At 38.1% G+C, this 24,658-nt stretch overlaps 1 protein-coding gene across 1 annotated transcript; it reads right to left on the reverse strand.

The window, feature by feature from the left end:
• Positions 1-1,230: 1,230 nt before the first annotated feature.
• Positions 1,231-24,593, reverse strand: LOC114527651 (ankyrin-3-like). The gene is made up of 35 exons (XM_028549353.1): positions 24,404-24,593; positions 19,819-19,914; positions 19,087-19,185; positions 18,663-18,761; positions 18,419-18,517; positions 18,203-18,283; positions 17,738-17,836; positions 17,321-17,419; positions 16,611-16,712; positions 16,423-16,521; positions 16,182-16,280; positions 15,172-15,270; positions 14,950-15,048; positions 14,751-14,849; positions 14,475-14,573; positions 14,276-14,374; positions 13,920-14,018; positions 13,587-13,685; positions 13,359-13,457; positions 12,859-12,957; positions 9,329-9,427; positions 8,354-8,452; positions 8,031-8,228; positions 7,622-7,756; positions 7,160-7,259; positions 6,662-7,001; positions 6,082-6,207; positions 5,546-5,763; positions 4,641-4,846; positions 4,274-4,554; positions 3,714-3,910; positions 3,313-3,584; positions 2,821-2,963; positions 2,401-2,680; positions 1,231-2,084 (listed from the first exon to the last, which is right to left on the reverse strand). Exons 1-35 carry the CDS (start codon positions 24,428-24,430, stop codon positions 1,908-1,910), a joined length of 4,761 nt encoding a protein of 1,586 aa, XP_028405154.1. The 5' UTR covers positions 24,431-24,593; the 3' UTR covers positions 1,231-1,907.
• Positions 24,594-24,658: the final 65 nt, after the last annotated feature.

Below are 24,658 nucleotides of genomic sequence, written 5' to 3' on the forward strand. Positions count from 1 at the left end.
CGCGTGTGTGCAGAATGAATGTCACTATATTATCTGAGAATCAAAAGTATTCAGTAGTTAATAAAATACGTGCTTTTTCGTGCACTTGATGATTAAATAAATATTCATAGCATGCCATCCTGTATCAGTTCTAAAAGCTGCCGTCAGGATCTTGCTTCACTTGCCCGAGATTACACGAATAATTATTCAATAAATAAATCATGGTATTGAATCGAGTTTTCCACTAGGCGAAATTTTTCAATCGAAGGAAATTTTTTGCTCGATTTTCTTTTTAATTGTGAGAATTCGACCGTAGCGGATTCCCTTCACCGATCACAATTGAAAAGAATATCAGACGAAGAATTTCGTTTCGTCGAAATATTTCGCCTAGTGGATCACGAGGACAGGCGACGAAACAATTGCAAAAGAACGAAAACGTTGTTAGAGCCTACTGGGAACCTTAATACGATAGAATATCCTACAGGTAAGTTTTAAAATTTAAAGGTTTTTTTACAATCAAATGTGCCTCGATTTGATGCCAACCAAAACCCACAGAAGCAGAAGCAACGAGAATACTGAAATCGTTCACACGATAACTTTACACAGGTTTTGCCCGCCACGATGAAAGTCGTTTCTCTCTCCATCGTGTTGTTTTTGACACTGGCTTTTGAGCAAAGCGAAGCCATAACTCCATTCTTCAGAAACATTCTTGCCGCGGGCATGCCGTCGTTGGTTAAAGGATACTACGCGATTTGTGACATGCGGTATGTTCCTTCGGGAGTTAGCTGTCCTTCCGTCGTCCTTGGAAAAGGTTTGTCTCGAAACATGGCTATAAATAATGCCAGGTCTAATGCGGGTTTGAAAAACTCTCGTTGTCGTGCATACGTCGGACATTGCCAAGTGGAAAAATTCATAAAATGAAGTCTTCAGCGTGGACGAACAATCGATCTCAAGACTAGACTTATGTCTTATAAAATAAATACTTGATTATTGTCTTTGCACTGATAATTTTTGTGTCGTGCATAAAGATTCGCATCGTCTATGGATAGAGACAATCCTGGAACAACAGTTTAGAACTGATAGAGCTATCCAGTATAAATAAAGTTAGTTTAGTTTAGGTTTCCTTCTGTAGTAACACTGGATCAATAAGAGATGATCCCTACTGGACCTTTAGAAAGAACAGTTTAGAACTGATAGAAATCATAAGAATACCCACTATAAACAAAGTTAGTTCAGCACAGAGACAAACGATACAGCTGATGCGAAGTATAATATTTCATAGGTAATGTTTCTATCTATAACACGTTGAATAAATTAAAAAATTCCTAATCCGTTCTAAATAGAGCTCTGGCAAAAGTAAACCTTTTGTCAAGTCAAGATTGAAGAATTTATCCTTATACAAGCCGATCTCCATATAAAGCAACACTCTGGACTGTTTACAACATTTTCAATTAAATAGATATACTTTCAACATAAATCACTCTTAAGCTAAGCCCTAAGGGGCTGTTTACATGACCCGATGATGATTTTGAGGTATTGAAATAAGTCTTTATGAAACGAAACAAACATATGCTTTGTCAGGATGACTACACGACTACCAGGATCATGTTATACACTTATTTCAATACCTCAAAAGTCATTTGACGCTTCGTTATATTTCGGCTAAGCGGAATGATGTGAACAGGTCCCAAGCAATCAATTTGAGGTAAACGTTATCCCCTAAATAATCAAACCGTCATGTCCAGTGTGCACTTTAGAGATCAGGGTAACAAACGAATAAATTAAATAAAAAAATTAGTCCCCACTCTTTAAGGTAGTGACCGTTTCTTCAAGACATTTTACACCACATAAATCCTCCTCCCCCCGTCTATACCATATGAGGTAATGTAAATGAATATATCTAACTACCTAGCTAGGGGGGGCAGTTTCTAATCTATTTCCGTCTCAGTATTTCCGGCAACACCGTCCTCAAAAAATTTCAAAATTTCCTCGTTATCTGAAAACATTCCTTGAATAACATTGTCGTCTTTTTCCTCCGAGTTTTCGGCCTGTCGTTCTTCGTGAGCCTCCGTCGGCTCTTCGTTATAACCCGAGTACCGTTTCTCCTGTAAAACAGGAATAGTTTACAGACAGTCAGACTAGCAGTGCTGCAATGATTAAAGGCTAGTTTCCACTCAGGAAAATTCTCCTTTGGATCGGACAGGACAGGAAAGTTTCCTTTGTATAAACGCCGCCTGAGAACTCACCGACAAAAGAAATTTTCCTGTCCGTTCCGATCCAAAGGAGATATTTCCTGAGTGGAAACTAGCCTTAACTGGCATTGAGGAAGCCAGGAAGGCTGAAAGAGAAACACTGAACACTGTTTTAAATATTGCAGAACAGCGGGACTATAGGGTACAAATAGGTGAAATTAGGATCTACCTCAACTGACAATTCAGAAGATGGATCAATAAGGAAATTATCATGGCCGTTAACGAAACCATTTGTGTGTTCGGAATTAACTGGTCTTCGTATTTCAGTGACCAGTAACCGATCCCGTGTTCCGTAGCTAGAGTATGCCAAACGCTTGAAGTTCTTTAGGATATCTGCACGGCCGATAGCCTGGAGATGAGACTCCAAGTTTTCCATCGTCGCCTCAGGCCCTCGCTCGTCCTTCCATATCTTTATAACTTCCGTTGCCGAGGCTTCGGTACTACGGTTGCTAAATGATTTGAAAGAAAACAGTTTTGATGTCTGTAGTAATACTGGATCAATAAGAAATGAACTGATAGGGCTATCCAGTATAATATAAAGTCAGTTTAGGTTCGTTTTCCAGTGGCAAATACTGAATTGAAACCTTACTTTAAATCAAGGATATCTTGTAGTTTTGGATCGTCTAATCCAACCTGCTGTCCAAAAGCAATCCAATCATCACCGAGATCTTTTGCGATCAATTGCATCAGCTCTTCGGTGATCTCCTGCACACCTGTGTCACGCCCGATATTCTGCGGGAGTCGTAAGAAAGATTAAGTTTAGGTTTCCTCCTGTAGTAATACTGCATCAATATGAGATGATCCTTACTGGACCTCTAGGAGGAACAGTTTAGAACTGATAGAGCTATCCTGTATAAATAAAGTTAGTTTAGTTTAGTTTTCCTCCTGTAGTAACACTGGATCAATAAGAGATGATCCTTACTGGACCTCTAGGAAGAACAGTTTAGAACTGATAGAGCTATCCAGTATAAATAAAGTTAGTTTAGTTTAGGTTTCCTCCTGTAGTAACACTAGATCAATAAGAGATGATCCTTTCTGGACCTCTAGGAAGAACCATAGAGCTATGAGACGATATACGTACTTCAGAAGATAAATTGATATCCAACGCACAAGCGGCATGTACTTTGCCGTTCCGATCTCGTCTGGGATTCAAAATGACCACAAGCTTCATTTTCATTGGCTCATTTGGATCAACGACGTGAGCAAAGAATGGCAAACGGTTTTCTCGAAAAGCAAAGAAGTTAAGTTGCAAAGCATCATCAAGCTGAGTGGTCATGTTCCCCTGGCAATGGAAGAAGACGGTCTGTCCTTCGCAGATCTCAATGTTCCTACTGCAAGCTACCTCGGTGAAACCTGCCGATTTGAAGAAAAGATCAAATGCTTATGTTGTATCATATATATCGACATTACAGTTTATCTTCGCAAAAAATCTCAGTCTCCAGCATGCGTGTGTACACAGCTGTTTAAAGTCGAGATTCCTACCTGTTTGCGTTTCTAAGGTTTTATCAACCTTATCATCAGTCATGCAAAATACTCGCAACTTTGCTGAATTTCCGTCGGCTGATAATTTTGCAAAAACGACAAACTTGGCCATGTATGGAACGGAACTTAATTTCTTGAACATTAATCTTGTGTCCTTTGTTACGTCCGAGTCGTTGAAGGTGTCGACAAGACAATATCTAGAAGAAAATTACCAGAAAACTTCAACTAGATAGCTGTATATCAGTTCTGATCAGTGTTGCTACGGGAGGAAACCTAAACTAAACTAACTTTATTTATTCTGGATAGTTCTATCAGTTCTAAACTGTTCTTCCTAGAGGTCCAGTAAGGATAATCTCTTATTGATCAGTGTTACTACAGGAAGAAACCTAAACTAAACTAACTTTATTTACACTGGATAGCTCTATCAGTTCTAAACTGTTCTTCCTAGAGATCCAATAAGATTCATCTCTTATTGATCCAGTGTTACTACAGCAGGAAACCTAAACTAAACTAACTTTATTTATACTACATCAGTTCTAAACTGTTCTTCAAGTATTTACCTGCCAGGCTCCTCAGCCGTAAAGGTGGCACAACCGTTGATAACTTTCAAAGGTGTTGACGCCGTGATATCACTCCAGTCTGACCCAGGCGCGCCAGTGAGATACGTAAGTACATGCTGGCCCGGGGAATCTCCGTAATCGTGTCGTCGGGTGTAGGACGGCGTCGGAAATGAGATCGTAACAGGACGTGAAAACGCGACGTCACTTGGGCCAAGTTTTATGATGGTACTAATGGCTGCTCCATCTTGCTGATCATTGAAATGTTCATCGACAGGTTGGACCTTATTGGTAGAAAGAATAAACAGCAAATAATTTATTGAAACAATATTGATTTGATTACATCTGATGGGTTTATTATTCCACTGACCTGTAAATGTAACATGGTACCAGGACTAACAGCTCCTTCGGGGATATTGACAGTGCACTGCGGGATATTGTGGGATTTGATTAAATCACCCTTGTTACCCGTAACAAACGTCTCTTTCTTCAATCTTGAAATGACCGCAATTCTTCCCGGAAATTCAGTCAATGAAATTTTAACGTGTTGTGTATCAATGCTTATGTCTTCTTGGTCTAAAAAAAGTTAGTAAGGATCATTTCTTATTGATCCAGTGTTACTACAGGAGGAAACCTAAACTAAACTAACTTTATTTATACTGGATAACTCTATCAGTTTTAAACTGTTCTTCCTAGAGGTCCAGTAAGGATCATTTCTTATTGATCCAGTGTTACTACAGGAGGAAACCTAAACTAAACTAACTTTATTTATACTGGATAACTCTATCAGTTTTAAACTGTTCTTCCTAGAGGTCCAGTAAGGATCATTTCTTATTGATCCAGTGTTACTACAGGAGGAAACCTAAACTAAACTGACTTTATTTATACTGGATAGCTCTATCAGTTTTAAACTGTTCTTCCTAAAGGTCCAGTAAGGACCGTCTCTTATTGATCAGTGTTACTACAGGAGAAAACCTAAACTAAACTGACTTTATTTATACTGGATAGCTCTATCAGTTCTAAACTGTTCTTCCTAGAGGTCCAGTAAGGATCATCTCTTATTGATCAGTGTTACTACAGGAGGAAACCTAAACTAAACTAACTTTATTTATACTGGATAGCTCTATCAGTTTTAAACTGTTCTTCCTAGAGGTCCAGTAAGGACCGTCTCTTATTGATCCAGTGTTACTACAGAAGGAAACCTAAACTAAACTGACTTGTATTAGGCACGTAATTCCTCGTTACAAAACTGCAGGTCGAATTCAATGAGATTACCTGAGCCGTTCTCAACTGCCAACTCTTTCCAATTTTGGCCGCCATCAAAAGAGCTCAATATGACCAACTCTCGCTCGCCATTGCGCAAGGAAGCAAAATGAGGAACTTCTAAAGACACTGGTTTTATAAACTTTACTCCATTTGGAGCTAAACTGATTATCCGACAAGCCTTCGCCTCGTGGTCAGCTATGGGTGGCATCAATGATTGCTTTATGGACCTAAAATATGAAGATTATATCCGAGAGATTCGTGAGAAATGTCCAAGACAGCCAAAATATGACAATGAAAGTACATGTTTAATGCATGCAGAAATGTATGTTCAGTCATTCACAAGATGTATGAGAGAACTTTTGAACTTTGGCTTAGCCACCGTTTAAGCTAATGCCCGATGCAGGTGAATTAATATTGCGATGGTGCTATTCTGAGTTACCATGCACTGAGGTCGAGTTCATAACCCAGCGTAGCACCATTAAAATATCTTTAGACAATGTCAACTAAAGTAATCAAAAGCTTTGTTATAGTTTTAGGATACTTACTTTAGCAGACGACACGTAATTCTTGTTGGCATTCTGCAGCTCTGAGCTGGAACAGTCATTTTTATACCAGTCTCACTACTGCGCATTTCACAGCCCCTCGCGTCAACCATGAAGCTAATTAGGAATCTAATTAAGGGGAGTGGCCACGGTTAATTATTAATAAGTATAATTTTTCCATCTCGATCAATTTGCGTCCATCAATCCTAATGCAGCCCACTTCAGTATTTTACTTTGTCTAATGACAGATGATTTTACTCATCAGTGGAAGAGTAATGTCAGATAATGAGTTAACAAAACTATCTGTCAGAGTCTCTCGTTAACCCATTAGCTTGCAATGCACCCAGATGTGACCTACTTTAGTATTTTACTCTGTCTAATGACAGATGATTTTATTCATCAGTGGAAGATTACTGTCAGTTAATAAGTTAACAAAACTATCTGCCAGTGTCTCTTGTTAACCCATTAACTTGCAATGAACTCAGATGTGACCTACTTTTGTATTTTACTCTTTCTATAATGCGAGATAATTTTTAATGTCAGTTTAAAAGAGCTCCCAGCAAATCAATTCATAGAAACCTACCCTCCGGATTTCGGCGGTCCGCGAGTTACATTATCCGTCGGTAATTTATCTAAATCAGAAGCTTCAAAGTTATAACTTGGCGAGGATTCGACGTTAAATGAGTTGGATACGATGACAACGTCATCTTCGAAGAGCTGCGAGTGCGTCCGATCGTCCTCCGACTTGAACGGGCTTATTGGGGAAGAGATGTCTCGGAAATGCTCGTGATACGACGAGTCCGGAGTGCTGCGCGCCGATAGCTCGTTTGGATTGGCTTTTTTCTCGCCGCCAACGTTCATGCTGCCAACATCTGGCATAAATGACTGCAGATAAACTTCTTCGCTGACGTGAGATTGGTTTTCTAAAACATTTCAAAAAGTTTCCTAATGAGCGAAACAGCATGCAATGAACAGTAGTCATTGTATTTTTTCCCAGTGCCACGAAAATAAACGTCCAAAAATTAACCAAATTTTGCCGTTGATTTCTTCATTTGAACCTAAAAAGCAACCAGAGTTTTACCTTCATCAATCTCCTCTTCCTCCAAGGTCACCATTCCTTCGCTTGATTCATCGTCATCCAGTTCTTCCGGCAGTTCAACGGGCTTGACTTCCAAACCAGGCTGTGAAGACGATGAATATTATTAGGTATCAGTTCTAAACTGTTCTTCCTAGAGGTCCAGTAAGGATAATCTCTTATTGATCCAGTGTTACTACAGGAGGAAGCCTAAACTAAACTAACTTTATTTATACTGGATAGCTCTATCAGTTCTAAACTGTTCTTCCTAGAGGTCCAGTAAGGATAATCTCTTATTGATCCAGTGTTACTACAGGAGGAAACCTAAACTAAACTAACTTTATTTATACTGGATAGCTCTATCAGTTCTAAACTGTTCTTCCTAGAGGTCCAGTAAGGATCATCTCTTATTGATCCAGTGTTACTACAGGAGGAAACCTAAACTAAACTAACTTTATTTATACTGACCTCAACTCTTTCCAACACGGTAATTGACACTTGAGTTGTTGTCACTCTCAACAGCATTTCCAAAATGTGTTTCCACTCCACAGTTGTGACTGTTTTGCTTAAGTACTGAGCGATGTAGAGCGCAGTAAATCCATCCTAAAGAGATGAAAACAAAAAAGTGTTTTCAAATTCGACGTGATGATCCAGTGTATCATTGACGTGATTTTTTTTTTTTTTTTTTTTTTTTATGATTTTTGAATACGTCATGTTATAAGTATAATAGTTCTACAGACTATTTACAAAAACAACTTAACTAGACTACTCGCTAATGTTGGAGTTCCATTCCGACAACGTAATGTCGTTAGTTGATGTGATGGACGCAGTCCTCCAACTTCGACTGCCACGAATCATTGACGTGATTCATTATTACCTTGGTAACTGCATCAGGCGGGGCGCTGTAGCTTAGCAACAGTTCAATGATCATAACGTGTCCTTGCTGGGCAGCAAAGTGAAGAGGCATATAACCTTGCGCGGTCGTCACCTCGACATTTGCCTCTTGTTCCAGCAACAGCTTAGCGATCTCGTAATGGCCGCAGTGACAAGCGATATGGAGCGGAGAGAACCCACTCTAGAGAGGGAATAAATGACGAGGATGACATATCACGGTATTCACGCAGTGGGCCTGCAGTTAAAAACTACAGGATTCTCCGATGTAAAAACACCTTCGCCACACGCTTGACATGTTAAACTTACTTTAGTTTGAACATTAATCTCAGCCCGATATTTCAACAGTAATTTGGCAACTTCGACACGATTGTATCTGGCGCAAACATGCAATGGTGTAAGGCCATTCTGGAGGAAGAAAACAGCAATCAAAAGTTTATTAGATGACGCAAATTGAACCAATAAAACTAACTCTATTTACACTAATAGTTCTAAACTGTTCTTCCTAGAGGTCCAGTAAGGATCATCTCTTATTGATCCAGTGTTACTACAGGAGGAAACCTAAACTAAACTAACTTTATTTATACTGGATAGCTCTGTCAATTCTAAACTGTTCTTCCTAGAGGTCCAGTAAGGATCATCTCTTATTGATCCAGTGTTACTACAGGAGGAAACCTAAACTAAACTAACTTTATTTATACTGGATAGTTCTATCAGTTCTAAAATGTTCTTCCTAGAGGTCCAGTAAGGATCATCTCTTATTGATCCAGTGTTACTACAGGAGGAAACCTAAACTAAACTAACTTTATTTATACTGAATAGCTCTATCAGTTCTAAACTGTTCTTCCTAGAGATCCAGTAAGGATCATCTCTTATTGATCCAGTGTTACTACAGGAGGAAACCTAAACTAAACTAACTTTATTTATACTGGATAACTCTATCAGTTCTAAACTGTTCTTCCTAGAGGTCCAGTAAGAATCATCTCTTATTGATCCAGTGTTACTACAGGAGGAAACCTAAACTAAACTAACTTTATTTATACTGGATAGCTCCATCAGTTCTAAACTGTTCTTCCTAGAGGTCCAGTAAGGATCATCTCTTATTGATCCAGTGTTGCTACAGGAGGAAACCTAAACTAAACTAAACTAACTTTATTTATACTGGATAGCTCCATCAGTTCTAAACTGTTCTTCCTAGAGGTCCAGTAAGGATCATCTCTTATTGATCCAGTGTTACTACAGGAAGAAATCTCTCACTCAAAATCATCAGTATTTCTAACTTACATTGGTTTGAATGCTAGGATTCGCCCCATGCTCCAGTAACATCGAGGCCGCAGCAACGTGACCTTCCTTTGCAGCCAAATGAAGCGGACTCACGCCAGTCTAATAAAAAATGAAATGAAACTAAAAAGATAAACTTTACCATGCAGTTACCATCTCGCAACAGACAGTGGCGTCATGCAGCGAGCCAGCGGTGATAAAACGCTGTCATATAAACACTACAATTTACAGTCTTGTGTATAAATGAAACATCTATCATTAAGAAAAGTACAGTTCAATTTAACCCACATATACGAACTAAAAATTTTAAAATTATAAAACAAAACATTATATTTCGAAGATTTCAAGTCTATACGTTAGGGTGACACTATATGCATGCACGGGACAGTATTTAGGGAGAGTATACGCAATTCAAAAAAGATATTGAGAATTTATAAAGTTGTTTCTGCACACTTCGCGAGGCTTTCAGAACAATGTGCATGATGATTTAATTGTTTGTGAATAAACGACGTGAATTTCTCATTACCCAGGTTTATTCGCTTCGTAAGTCCATATTTTTAAAGCAATCATCGAATGGGGAATCACAGGTTAACGGAGGGGAAGCCTTGGAAACAACAAAAATGACGTCGTGTATTCATAAACAAATATTTAAATTAGTGGGGATTTGTTTTGAAACGATCTCCAAGCGACGCAATTGACGCCGAAAACTGCTGTGTGCCACGAATGAGTCAGGCCCAGGGATAAAAACGTTTACGCGCATAACAACAAAGTGATATTGTTGACTAAATTCTGTCAACGCAAACGGAACGAGAAATAAGTACAAGCAATTACACTTTCTCTTTCTCAGGATAATTGAGTATTGTTCATTAACGTATACACGTCTCAACAGGCATTATAATACGCGTGTTTTTGACACACTTTGTGTCCTTGTGAAAGGCGAATGTGTCCTTGTAAATGGAAAAGTGTGTAGTTAAAAATCATGCCTCATGGACAAAAATGTCTAATATAATTTTAATTTGACTATTTAAAATAATTATTGTTTCTATTATAAAGTTTGCTTTGCATGGCTATGCTCTTTTTTATATGCTTACGTTGTAATTTCACGTTGTAATTTCTAAGACTAAGTGATTATTGAACCTAAAGACAATGTGTGTCCTTGTAAAAATTCCGTATTATAATGCCTGCGTCTCAATACAAAAGCTCATAGCCTGGGCTACAGCACCGTAGCTAGAAGCTTAATTGGGGGGGGGGGTTGTACATTCATATATTCGTCTTATGTCCGATTAATTTCTTTTGTACGCTATTGTTCCTACGGTATATAAAGATGAATATATGAATATACACCCCCCGGTCTAGCTATACGGCCCTGCTGGGTGACCCCTGTTGATTTTAACCCCTGCATGATAGTCAAGAGTGATCTAAAAATATATACATCACACTTTAGGAATACATTATAAATCCTTCATACACGCACGCTATGTATAATTTTTTTGGCAAGATAATTGAACTAATGTTAACTTTTCTCAAAACTTACACTTCATTAGTGAAGTAGAAGCCCCATATAATTTGCAGCTTATACTAGTAGTAGTACAGTTTTGAAACACAGAACGAATTGCTTGCACATGTATGCCCTGGTCACATTAAGTAAGCACGCTCGCACTTCAAAAGATCCCTTTGTAGATTGAGCGAAAAAACGCGAGAAACGACGCAATTTTTCTTACTTTTATCAGTCCAGAAGTAGTATAGAGCATTTGAAAAAAATACAGTCGGTATTAAACCTGGTTTGGTCGCTCGTGAATGTACATTGACATTGTATGAAAGTAAATATGCATGGATGGATGTCACCGGCCATGAATCGGATCAGAAATATAAACTTTATTTCTGCGCACAGTGCTTGTCTTGCAGCAGACCTATAGTCTATACAGCCGAGCTACGTAATTTTCACAAGTTTGTAAACACGTTACATGCATAATAAAGCACACCAATGGATCTCGAAGGATATCGTGCAAAGTTACATTGTGTTTCACAGCATAACCTACGCTAAATCTTACCGTCCGCGACGCAAAATGTCCTTTTTTCCTCGGTACAATCTCTCGATATCGTGTTTTAGCGACCACCGTAGCATTATACATTTCATAACGCTGTTATCAGTCTAGCTTCTAGGGGCAGCTGTCGAGTTCTCGAGAAATTATCATCAAAAGCAAGCAAATAAACCGTCGCAATGGCGAATGTTAAAATAAAGAACTAATTCAATAATTATCTGCCTTGTGCGTATGCAAATGACTGCGTTTTCGACAAGAGGTATTGTGTAAACAGACATCCGGATTAATTCAGCAGGCGCTCTGTTCGGAAACAGCATACAATTATGTTGCGATTATAGTTTTTTTTGCTCATTTTAAATTGCAAACGTGTTTCTGAGTGTCTGCGCGAGATTATAACCTCGGCGGGAGGTTATTTCTTACCCCATGCATGGCGTGACGAATATTTAACTTTGTCTGACGGAGGAAAATTGAGTTCATTCTTGGTAAAATTGCGCGACAATTTTTTGCTTGACAACCCCCAATTGATATGTATATATAAATATATATTTTTATGCGAACTAGGAAGATCTATAGAAGCTTGTTAATATATGATAAGATTCATTGTTATGTCATAAACAAAATGCTATAAACAAAACCGAATCTATGGAACAACAGAATAATATTGGATAATGTAGAAACTTCATAAAATGTAAACATTTTGAAAATTTAATTTTCACGTTTTGACCAAATTATTAAACTGAACCTTCGTCATTTATAGCTAAATGCATTAAATATGTTCTCCCATTGCGAAATAAACTATTTACATCGAAATATTTCAGCTTGCTTATTCAATAAATAGTTAATTTTGTTTTTCATTTTGAAATTATCAGCCGTTGCATGACAACGAAAGGTTATAGACGAGGCAGAAATTAAATTTTTAATATGTCTATACATTTTATATGCATAGAGCTTCTTTATTGTACTAAATCACAATATATTTCCGTGAGTCTAAACTTAGTTTTCCAAACTCTCGTGCGATTGTCAAACAAGAATGAGAGTCGAGAACGAGAGTTGACTGGATGTTACATCGCGCGCCTATTTTGTGCTATTTTGTACATTTATTTTGTACTACTTTGCTGAACCTGTCAACCTGCTATACTACAAAATGCAAATTGCTAGCTGCATTGCAACTCTCATCAAATCCCATGACTGACCAAACGAATACGAACTCTCATGCATCTAAATGCGAACCAGTTCAAAGTGGGTTAGAGAGCACAAGAGTGTATCAGAGTTCGCAGTCAAACGCTAGCGAGAGTTGCAATTCTGATCAACTCTCAATCTCGTTCGACTGGGGGTTAAACCAACGGTATGCTCAACCAACTATACATTCGTTCGTTTCCATCCAGCAATGAAAGAAAATCACGCATAGAAATTGCAGTAAAAATTGCACATGCTAACAGGCCTTTTTGTTATTTCTGTGCAAAAGTTTACCGTTTTTATTACATGACGTACCTTTGTCTTTGTGTCTGGTTCGACTCCATGCTCCAGTAATATTGCGGCCACATCGTTTTGATTACGTAACGAGGCAATATGGAGAGGAGTGAAACCATTCTGCAGGTGAAAATGGAGTTAACCATAAGTGCATGCATGCGTTTACTAAAGAAAGCTATCTTTATCTAGAGTCTAGACCACCATCTTGCAGATGAACATGGAGTTAACCATAAGTGCATGCATGCGTTTAACTAAAGAAAGCTATCTTTATCTAGAGTCTAGACCACCATCTTGCAGATGAACATGGAGTTAACCATAAGTGCATGCATGCGTTTACTAAAGAAAGCTATCTTTATCTAGAGTCTAGACCACCATCTTGCAGATGAACATGGAGTTAACCATAAGTACATGCATGCGTTTACTAAAGAAAGCTATCTTTATCTAGAGTCTAGACCACCATCTTGCAGATGAAAGCCATATAGTGAGAAAAGCTTGCGGATGAAAGCAATAAAGAACTGTACCTTTGTCGTTGCATATTTCGAAGCGTTCTTGTTTAACAAGAGCAAAGCCACTTTCACGTGATCGTAATGGGAGGCCACGTGCAATGGTGTCATTCCATGCTATGGATGAAAGGAAAAAAAACACGGTCTGTTGATACCCCATCAACTCACATGCAACTCTTGTTCTCGCGACATGTGTTTTGTAAACTTACGAAGACTCTTGTCACCTCTCAAATATGAAAGTCTTACCTTTCCAGGGGGGTCAGGGGACGGATAGTGATGTAACAAAATCTCAACTGTTTTCACGTGACCATGGCGTGCTGCTTCGTGTAACGGAGTAAAACCTTTCTGTAAAGGTAGACAAGAAAATCTTCTTGAAACGCGCATATATTCGTGCTTGAAAACAACAACTCTTTTTAATACTATTGCACCAAACGTAAAATGTGGGTTAATCAAGTTGATTTTATGGCTCTCTACTGGTTGTAGGGAAATGGTTTGATGGTTACGGTCTAAATTTTGAGCGGAAGTCAAACACAAATAGGTATAATCGTTATTTAAGACGGTAACATTATAAAAACGTACTTGGTTCAGTTCCATCAATGGAGGCTTGTGTTCAAATAGAACTTGAACAATTTCATCATCGCCATTTCTCGCGGCAAGATGTAACGGAGTGCATTTGTTCTGAAAGAATAGAAGATGAATGCTGTTAATCATTCACCGTTACTGAAGTTTCAGATATTTTCAGGCAGTTTAAGACACAAACAATATGACTGCTCAAATCTGTGCTAAGGAATTCCTAAGTTTAAATTTTAAACCATCCTGGTTTGTGTAAAACAAAATTGAAAACGATGCCTCAAAAGATGCGGCAAAGTGTGGGTATTTCTCTGGGAAAAGCTATGCTGATTTTTGTCTGAACTACGTGAGAAAACTGAACTTACTCTGTCGATATTTTCAGATGAAGCTCCGTGATCCAGCAACAGTTTAACCATCTCAAGATTCTTCGTTTTGACAGCAATATGAAGAGCAGTTTCTCTGGACTACGAATTTACAAAAAATGGTACACTTCATTATCGAATGGAGGTTTCGTGTTTCATTATGATCGTGGTTTACTGGCTAGAACAAACGGTCCTTGCTCACCTGCGTCTTCGCATCAACGGCCGCACCATTCCGCAACAACAGACGAACTATATTGATGTTTCGTATTCTACAGGCAATGTGAAGAACCGTCTCCCCTCGCTAGAGAGATAGAGCAAATCTATTTAGATTTTGTTCAACTGAAACAGGCACTCGTGCACGGGGAAACTTCTTAACGTGGAGGAATGCAATGCAGTTTTAAAGAGTACTTCTTGTCCATCCACAGCCCATGTTAAGCAAACTGTTTCAAAGCATGTCGGAATTACTAAAGGAACATACCATATTCGTGACATCTGGTGAGCCGCCATTTTGTAACAACATGACGACGACAGAGACATTACCATAATACGCGGCCACGTGCATTGGAGTTTGACCACCCTATAGAAACAGGCAGAAAAATGTCTTTCCTCAAAAAAGAGTCTCCGGAACGTTTGTGGCGAAAATATTTCCAAAAATGAATATTTTCAGCGAGTCTTACTTCATTCACAGCATTAATGTTTGCTCCGTATTTGAGTAAGAGATGAATAACGGGCTCATGGTTCTTCTTGCAGGCAATGTGCAACGGAGTGAAGCCATTCTAGATTTCAAGAAAAACATAAGTGAATGAAGCAAGGAGTGGTGAAAAGTATTAGGATATGAACTGTGAGGGCGTTTACACGCATGTATAGTTTGATTTAGCAAAATAATTCCTTCAACTTACTCTGGCTCGTGAATCTGTGTCAACTCCTTTTGCAAGTAAAACTTCGGTCGCTTCAACGTTTCCATAATGAGCTGCAATGTGAATTGGACACAATCCGTCCTACAAAGATATGCAAGACAAAGTTGAGGAATATTTTATTTTAAATCATCTCTTACTGACATCTATTCAGTGTTACTACAGGAAGAAACCTAAACTACAGTAAACTAACTTTATTTATACTGGATAGCTTTATCAGTTCTAGACTGTTCTTCCTGGAGGTCCAGTAAGGATCATCTCTTATTGATCCAGTGTTACTACAGGAGGAAACCTAAACTAAACCAACTTTTTTTATACAGGATAGTTTTATCAGTTCTAGACTGTTCTTCCTGGAGGTCCAGTAAGGATCATCTCTTATTGATCCAGTATTACTACAGGAGGAAACCTAAACTAAACTAACTTTATTTATACAGGATAGCTCTATCAGTTCTAAACTGTTCTTCCTAGAGGTCCAGTTAGGATCATCTCTTATTGATCCAGTGTTACTACAGAAGGAAACCTAAACTAAACTAACTTTATTTATACTGGATAGCTCTATCAGTTCTAAACACTTCTTCCTAGAGGTCCAGTAAGGATCATCTCTTATTGATCCAGTGTTACTACAGGAGGAAACCTAAACTAAACTAACTTTATTTATACAGGATAGCTCTATCAGTTCTAAACTGTTCTTCCTAGAGGTCCAGTTAGGATCATCTCTTATTGATCCAGTGTTACTACAGGAGGAAACCTAAACTAAACTAACTTTATTTATACTGGATAGCTCTATCAGTTCTAAACTGTTCTTCCTAGAGGTCCAGTAAGGATCATCTCTTATTGATCCAGTGTTACTACAGGAGGAAACCTAAACTAAACTAACTTTATTTATACTGGATAGCTCTATCAGTTCTAAACACTTCTTCCTAGAGGTCCAGTAAGGATCATCTCTTATTGATCCAGTGTTACTACAGGAGGAAAATGCGAGAAAACTCACTTACCACAGCGACAGAATCTAAAGGTGCTCCATGTTCGATTAATAACTCGATGGTCTTTGAATGGTTGCCTTGAACTGCCAGGTGCAACGGTGTTAATCCATTCTGATAAAAGATATGTTTTGAGTTTAATGAAAGATACTTTGACCTGCCCGAGTTGTGGTTTTGAATGATGCAAAACCTCGTTGTTTTCGGCGAAAACTGCGACGCCATACCATCGTTTCAGCTTGGTCTTATTTACATTTACCTTGGTTCTAGCGATGATATTTGAATTGCAGTTGAGGAGACTTTCTGCGATAGCCACGTGTCCCTCACGTGATGCGCAATGCAGTGAGGTCAAACCATCCTAGGAATTAAGAACGATATATATGGTGTTTCATGTATGTGAAAGCAATTTGATCGACCATTCGTTGATGCGAACGATAGTATCTTTACCCTGTTTGGTTTGTCGGGTTTTGCTCCAGCTTGAAGAAGAACGGTGACCATATTTGCATGACCAAATTTGGAGGCAGCGTGCAACGGAGTAATAGCATAGGTCTGAAGAAAAAAATTATCATTAAGGGCCTGTTTACATGCATGAAGCGAGTTATCTCGGCTAGGCGATGTGATAACTGCATATAATGAAAGACTAATCAGGTTAAGCGTTTGATATGATACGCTTTTTAGTTTTTACCTCACCTAGCCGCGGGATAACTCGCTTCATGTATAAACAGGCGCTAAGTTGTCGTTTCTATCACTCGCAGACGGTTGGTAAATTTTATAGTCGGAGACCATTGTTGCATGAGATATTATGTCGGTCGACAGAGGTCATTGCAGACGACCTGTGAGTGATGGAAGCGAAGGCAGGAACCATGTCCATGTTTGCTTCATTGCTTGCCCCAAAAAAACATACAATATGCGAATAACAAAATAAAATGAATAACAAAAATATCCGTCTTTCTCGATATATACAGTGCATAACTATATAGCTAAGTTCCATCATGAAACATTGAGACGTGAAACATCGTGAAACATCGATGAACTTTTTGAAATCACTTTTATCTTATCGCGTGAGCTTTCAGACAGTGAAGTACACTCGGAAGCAGCCATTTTTTTTAACAAAGCAATGGAAATATGGAAATACGGTCCTTAAATTAATGAAGTACCTTAGTGAGTGCGTCGATATCGGCTTCGCTGTTGACGAGTAGGACTGCGGCGTTTGTGCTGTTGTACTTGGCAGCAATGTGAAGAGGTGTGAAGCCGTTCTAGACGTCGAAAAAAAAGAAAGATCTTCCGTTTATAATAGCTACTTAAAGGCACCGTTCATACCATGAGGCGTAGTGGGGTATTTGAAGGAATACGAGGGGAGCGCTCCCTCCACGTAGGTAGGGTCAGGACCGCCAATGTGACTCGAGACAATGTTCGTAAAGAACATTCTGTACTTGGCCGGGGTTACACACATTTTTTGAAAACAGTTTCCCACCAAAATTGAACCGCAGGAAAGAGAGAGAGAGGGGTTCTCTTCAGCCCTTGCTCCTACACCTATGCTCATAACCTATTCATCTCAACTGTAAATCACTTACTGGTGCCCTGACATCAACGGAATGCCCTTTCTGAATGAGAAACTTCATCGGCTTCGTCAAATCTTTTCTAGCAGCGTCGTGTAAGGCATGGAACCCTTTCTGAAATTGAACAGCGAGTATTTTTTAAGAGCAACAATGACAATCGTACGAAATTTTGTAAAGTATCTTGTTAGACTACACGGGCCGGTTGTATCAAACCCGTTTACCTTAAACGGTGGTTAAGTTCAAAATAGAAAGCAAGTCTATCGTTTAACTCAACAAGCAAACTAAATGTTTTGAACTTTAATACAACGATACTGTTTACAATTACATATTTAGTGCATAATATTCAAGTTGACTCATTCAAGAGAGATTTAATTAAAGAGTGTTATTTAATTTTGATTTTTAACCACCGTTTCAGGGCTAGACGGGCTTGATACAACCGGCTTCAGATAAACAATGATGATAGAATATAAAGCTTCTGACCCTCTTCTCGCTTCTTAAAAGAGCAACAACGACCGTCTCATGATCCTGCTGGACAGCGACGTCCAGTGCTGTAAAACCATCCTGGTGGATTGAAGAAAAATTAACAAAAATGATGATAGTTTTCCATGAGATTTCCATGAGTTTTTGTTGCGGGAAAGAGGGAACTTGCCCCCTCGCAAATACAAGTAAATCCTTCCCTGAGCTATTTCATTGTACCTCAGTCAAAGCTTGCAAGTTTGCACCATTGGCAAGGAGTAGTTTCACTGTTTCAACATGATTTTCTTGGGCAGCCATATACAAAGGAGTAAAGCCATTCTGAAATGGAAATCCACGTAAGATCAGACAAATAGGACTGAGTGCAAACAGTGCTGGCCACAGCACAGCATAACACAGCACACCTCGCTGCACCACACCCAAACAACACGACAGATATAAGCTGAAGCATAACTTGTGATGATACCTGAGCTTTCAAGTTCACATTTGCACCTTTGTTCAGGAGCAACTCAACGACTTTCGACTGCCCAGCCAAACATGCAATATGCAGAGGACCGTTGCCTTTCTAAATAAACAAAAAAACTCACTCAAGGCGTTTTGTTTTAAGCAACCAAAATAATCAAACCGGTCATACTTTGAATTGAAATTGAAATAAAGTATTGCGGTAAAAACAAAGCGGCTAAACTGCTAAGTTTAATTCTACTTCCACCAAACTAATTGCCTACCACATGACCACATGAATTTAGGTGAAATTAACCATCATTCTGTAAACGCGAACTCCTCTCATGAGATGAGATGACGAGTTTTTCCATTATTTTTTCACCCATTTTTCACCGAAACCGTTATTCTGATAAATCTCCGTACTGAGAACAATAATTACTTCAACAAACCTTAGTTTTTGAATTGACGTCAGCTCCATGATTGACCAGCTCTTGCACAATATCTGTGAAGCCTTCTTTAGAAGCCAAGTGTAGCGAATTTAATCCCGTCTATAAGAGTGTTCAAAAATGTATATATATACTTCCTTTTTCTCAGGTATTGAAGACAATACAATAGACAATATCAAAGACATCTTCCGTTAAAAACACGCATGTATGCCGCTGCAAAGGTTTGTCAGTTGAATTTCATCATTTTTTTTGTCCGAATATTATGACAAGTATTCATTCAAATGTTTGTTTGATGATGGGCAAAATAAAACGCCCAAAACTTGCAGCTGTACGATGATAAGATAATCCTTTATCGGCAGACAATTTCGTCGAAGATAAGGAAAACATATTACACGAGTCCTTGGAAAGAAACAACTCGTATGAACTTAAAGAAGAAGTTGCTAAAAAACCATTTTGGTTCGATGAGTCAAAAACGTTTAGTCTTCTTGAGTTCGCATGCATCATGCCAATTTTTGATTGTATATTTTATTTTTCTATCCGATAAGAGCTCGCCTTAAAAAAACACAAGGCATTTGTTGTTAGAGCGCTGTTCTTCCAAGTTAATGTTGCATGAAAATTAAGCAAACGTTTTACTAGTTCTGGAATTCCATCATCATATGTGAAAGGTGAACTTTCATTGGTGAATATATACAGTACATTACAATATAACAGAACATTACAATAATTCACGCTTACAGAATTTGTCACATTGATGTCAACATCCTGATTCAGGTAATTTTTCACTTTCTCCAGGTTCCCAGCACGCGCGGCTCGAAGCAGCCCAACTTCCTCCTAATGTAAGAGGTAAAATTAAGAAGATCAATGCCTGCATGGACCGTGTTTAATGGAACTAGATTTCATGTAAAATCCGGCACGTGTTCTAGCTCCCCATGGCACGTGTACTCTGGCTGGCCAAATTTGAAGAGTCCTGCAATTCAATGACCTGCTAAGCAGGAATGTAACTTAGATCTTTTCACTCCTTCGCACCCTCGCCCGTTTGCAATTAACTGTTAGGGACGTTCGGTTATAGCTACAGAGAAAATTACCCGAATTTGGCAACGCACGAGCTGGAGCTACTTCGTAAAGGCAGGAAGCTTTTGTTACATATAACGGTTGCAGAAAGGCTTAGGGCGGGGTTGTGGCGAGGCGAAGAAACTTGATTTAAAACGATGAAATTTCCACAACAAGGATTTAAAAACACTTTTCTCGTAAAAACAATTAATCGCCAACATAATTGCATTATAACAAAAATAGAATGTAGGATTCGAAAGATGAAGTTGTTAGGATAAACTAGGAATGACAAACGAACTACAAAGCTTTCTCATTTTTCGTCGACAGAAGCATGCAATCTCATACTCTGTCTTCCATTTTATCTTGATTAGCGCTCTTCTAACTCATATACGGTCAAAGATTACTTTGCAACAATAATATGCAACGCATTTCCTATGAAATCCCCACAATTTAGACCAAGGAAATTACATGCACAGGACAGAGTAAATATTTATTTACAGTTTGTCTCGTATTTTATGTAGAAAGATACTGACATCATCAATGCAAGATCAAAACATTGACTGACAGAAATCCAAAAGCCTAAAATCAACACCTAGGAACACTGGTGATCATCTTGAATTCATAAGCCATCGTAAAACGTTATCAAATATTTTTCCGAGAAGCGTACAGCGGTTTAATTGTATAATGTTGATACGAACAAACCTTGGTGTGTAGATGCACGGCTTGTTGTCCATCCATGACAGCGAATATTTTCGAAAGTTGACAGAATGTTTTAAATCCTAATATGTATTTTCAAACCTCCTTTCTTCTCATAAATATTTAACGATGTAAGGCTTGCTCATAAAAATTACAAGCACGCAACCTCGGCCGGTTTTAAATGGACCAATTAGATCCAACACGCCAAGAGACAATCGATCATCACATGAAACGAATTTACGCTTTTCAAAAGATCTTAAAATAAATTTGGCTTATGATAATTTGAGTTTAAAGCTCTTTTCCGCGGAGCTTTCTTTGCCCGCTTAATTTGGTCTAATGATTCTAAATTTAATGGAAGTTCCAATTGGTAATTTGCAATGCATAATGAGCTAGCGCTGTCGCAATTTAATAATTTAGATATTTTGTCTATTGTGATGGGTAGACAAACAGAATGTTTGCACTCAATAATAAACTGAACGAGGCCAAGTGCTTGGGCCAATACGATCAAGGAAGAATCCATGCAAAACATGGAATAATTTAAACTATTTAACATAAGAAGCTAGATAATTTGGCAACAAAAAAGCCGAAATATTCAATATAATTTAGGTTAGCCAGCTAGATGCGAAACAATAGCCGCTCGTTCAATATAGCCTACAGTCTATTAAAAGGAGGAACCCAGATATACATCATTAATCAAGAAATATCTTTAAGTACAGATTTTCATAATATTGAAGTAGTATAGGTAATGCTTTTAAGCTATTTCCCGCCAAAAATATATGACACAAAACGAAGCGAAAGTTATTCGTTTAGAAATGCTTATTTTGATGAAGCAAATCAATTCCCGGTGTACAATTTGAAAAGAAACTACAAAATTAGGTCGAAATTCACAAACACAAACTCATAACAAAGATTAGTACAAGCTGTGTTATGATGCAAGGCAAAATTGAGCAAGTTCCCGCCAAAAGTATATCTCACAATACGACATTTTAAAACAACAACGAACACGGCAAATTACGCATTTTATATTGTTTAGTTCGACAGTTCGACAAACTACTCAATTTCAGGTGCGGAATTTGAAGAGAGTTCATAATATAAACGAAATTCTTAATGACAATAATGTTGAATTTTAATAACAACGTTTCCCGCCAAAAATATAGTTCACAACACGGCGTTTTAAAACAACTAAACGCAAACTATTCGTTTCAAATTGTTTAATTCGACACTTCGTCGATGGCAATCAATTCCAGGTGTAGATTTTAAGACTGAAGAATACGCCATAAAAACGAAATCTGTAACGTTAAATTTTCACCACATTTCCCGCCAAAATATATTTCACAAAACCACTTTCTACATGCGATATTTTCGCTGACGATGCTTGACCTCAACATTTTTGGGCGACTTAATATTCTTTTTGGCGTAAAAACTACCAGGAAATTGAAAAAAAAAACGTTTCCCGCCATCCAAATTCGGCCGCCATTTTGGATATTTTTATTTTGCATTCATTACAATAACTTGCTTAAAGTTAGCCTCCATTACCACATCGATACGACTTAGCTTTTGAATTAACGCCAATAGTCAATTAATAATCATTTCAATTTAGCTGTTGCTTGTTTTTCTTTAGGGACATTAAAACTACTTGAACAAGCAATATATAATAGTAAACAGTCCACATAATAGAGCTTATTACAATGTTACAAGTGCATGTCTAAGCATATGTAACCAATTTTATATGCTACAGAGTTTGCACTTGCATAAATAAGTTGGAATGGCCCTCTTGAAGAATAATTAAAGGATTGCAAGGTGATTGCAAGGTGATTGCAAAATCCTGAGCACTCATGTTCTTTTTTGTTCATTTATATTAAAAACATTTGCTCTTGTCTACTTTGGGCTATTTACATCAATTTGTTGTTGCTACCAATTATTAACTGTGATTTTTCAATGGAATTATGAATAGTATTATTCATGCAACTCAGCAGGTCAGTGTGTAATCTCATAAACAGAGTCAGGCAGACTTGCCATCATAGACTTATGTTTCTTCAAAAGAATTGACAAATGTAATATACTCCTTTTGTGGTAACACTACCCTGGCCTTAGCATTCTGAAAGCTGAGCTAAGGTTACTCATGGCAACAAATTACAACATTCAAACCTAATACTGACTATAATGGCTAGAACAACAAAATGTTTTGCTCGATGATTGAGTATTACATTTTTTTGCATTATGAAACACTTGATGAAACACAAAACAAGAGAAAGCCTTAATTACAGCTGTCTGGACATACTGAGCATCTCTGCATGCTGTTAAATTGTTTACAATTTTGATAGTCCAAGTCATAAGGTATTAGAAATATGAGATAAGAGGTTTTAAGCTTGGCATACTTTACTTAAATCTCATCAACAATGAAAACGTTTTTGTATTAAGTACAATAGCTTATCCAGACAGCGGTATGATACAAATATGCCAGTAGACAAACTGCACACAGGTTTATTTGCATTGAAAGACAAACAAGCTTCTTGAGTGGATCGCTGTGTATTGTCGAAGTAATGAGTTTTTTTAAACTTGCGACAAAAATAACCTTAGCTCGTGTTTCAAATGTTTAAATCTCGTGAATGATAATCTTTATTCAGTAAAACGACAGTCTTTTGCAAGCTGAGACACGCACATGAGCAAAAAATCACGAACTTAATGAAAGTCCCCTTCTCGTCGAAACGCAACGTAAACAAAAAGATTTTCGAGACCCGAAGCATAAGCTTTGCTTGAACTACTCAAAACAAAACTTTTGGTTACCGAAGAGAAGCCCTACAGTTTTTGATGCGGTTTTCATGCTGTTCAACACAACAACGGCAAACGGAGGAAAGCGAAGCGATTGAACAAAAATCATCGCGACAATACGCCCGCCCTCGCGTACTTAAGAAACTGCTCAGCCGTCATTTAGCGCTTTGTTTTGAAATATTCAGGTTTGGCCGCTGAATATTGGCCCAAGAAGATGAAATACGCCGTGAGATAATTCACAGATATTTGAATAAATCGTATTATGTCTAAAATAAACTACGAACCCGTATATCAATGACTCTTAGAAGTGTTTGTGATAAGGTGTAGTAATCAAATTCGACAAGTTTTTCAAATGTAATGTAATATTGGAATGTTCTTATGAAAACGACATAAAAATTCATTGGCTTATTCAAATTCCTTTGGGATGTAAATGTAATAATTTGTAAACTTTAGTTTGTATTTTCTGATCGATTTCACGAGGAATGTTCTCGTGTGTCCTTGGCCTTTGCTCAGAGTCAAAAGATCAAGGTCTTGCAGAAAAGAACAGAAACGAACCACACATGAAATCAACATCCGACAACATTATAGATCATTAAAGCCGCCTGTTGGCGCTTTCAAACCTCACTAAAACTTCATTAATCATTAAAAGGATATCAAGCATACGGTTATCAATACGTTTCGTCAAGTACGACTGGCAAACAAACCCAGAAAATCAAGTGAGGTACATGTAAACAATCGGAGATGGCTAACCATACTTCGACAATAGCGCTTCGCTTGAGTGTATTCAAACGGCGTCACTCACCTGCGATATATCGCCACTTTTACTCATGTTTCTTCCACACAGATCTCGCTAAATAATCCAATAGTTGGCCTCCTGTCTCTCGGAAAGCTTAGGTTACATTCATCGCTTCAAAACAAGCAAATTTTGACCGTGAACACGAATTTTATTAAATTTCTCGCACAACAAAGCGCGCGCGCGTGGAGGGTCGTTTCGGAATTCCCAGGGGGGGAAGTTCCAAAAATTGAGCACACAGCTTATCTCCGGGTTCATCTCTCA

This window comes from Dendronephthya gigantea, unplaced genomic scaffold (genome assembly GCF_004324835.1).
Source record: "Dendronephthya gigantea isolate DGI-Jeju-01 unplaced genomic scaffold, DenGig_1.0 000045F, whole genome shotgun sequence".
NCBI classification, from domain to species: Eukaryota; Metazoa; Cnidaria; class Anthozoa; order Malacalcyonacea; family Nephtheidae; genus Dendronephthya; species Dendronephthya gigantea.

Bases quoted from the DNA above. Each gene is read 5' to 3' on its own strand.
- LOC114527651 (XM_028549353.1), bottom strand. From the start codon at position 24,430: ATGAGTAAAAGTGGCGATATATCGCAG. The intron at 15,271-16,181 runs GTAAGTGAGTTT...ATATCTTTGTAG, and splicing joins CTTTAGATTCTGTCGCTGTG to GACGGATTGTGTCCAATTCA. The intron at 7,757-8,030 runs GTAATAATGAAT...TCATCTCTTTAG, and splicing joins CGCCTGATGCAGTTACCAAG to GATGGATTTACTGCGCTCTA.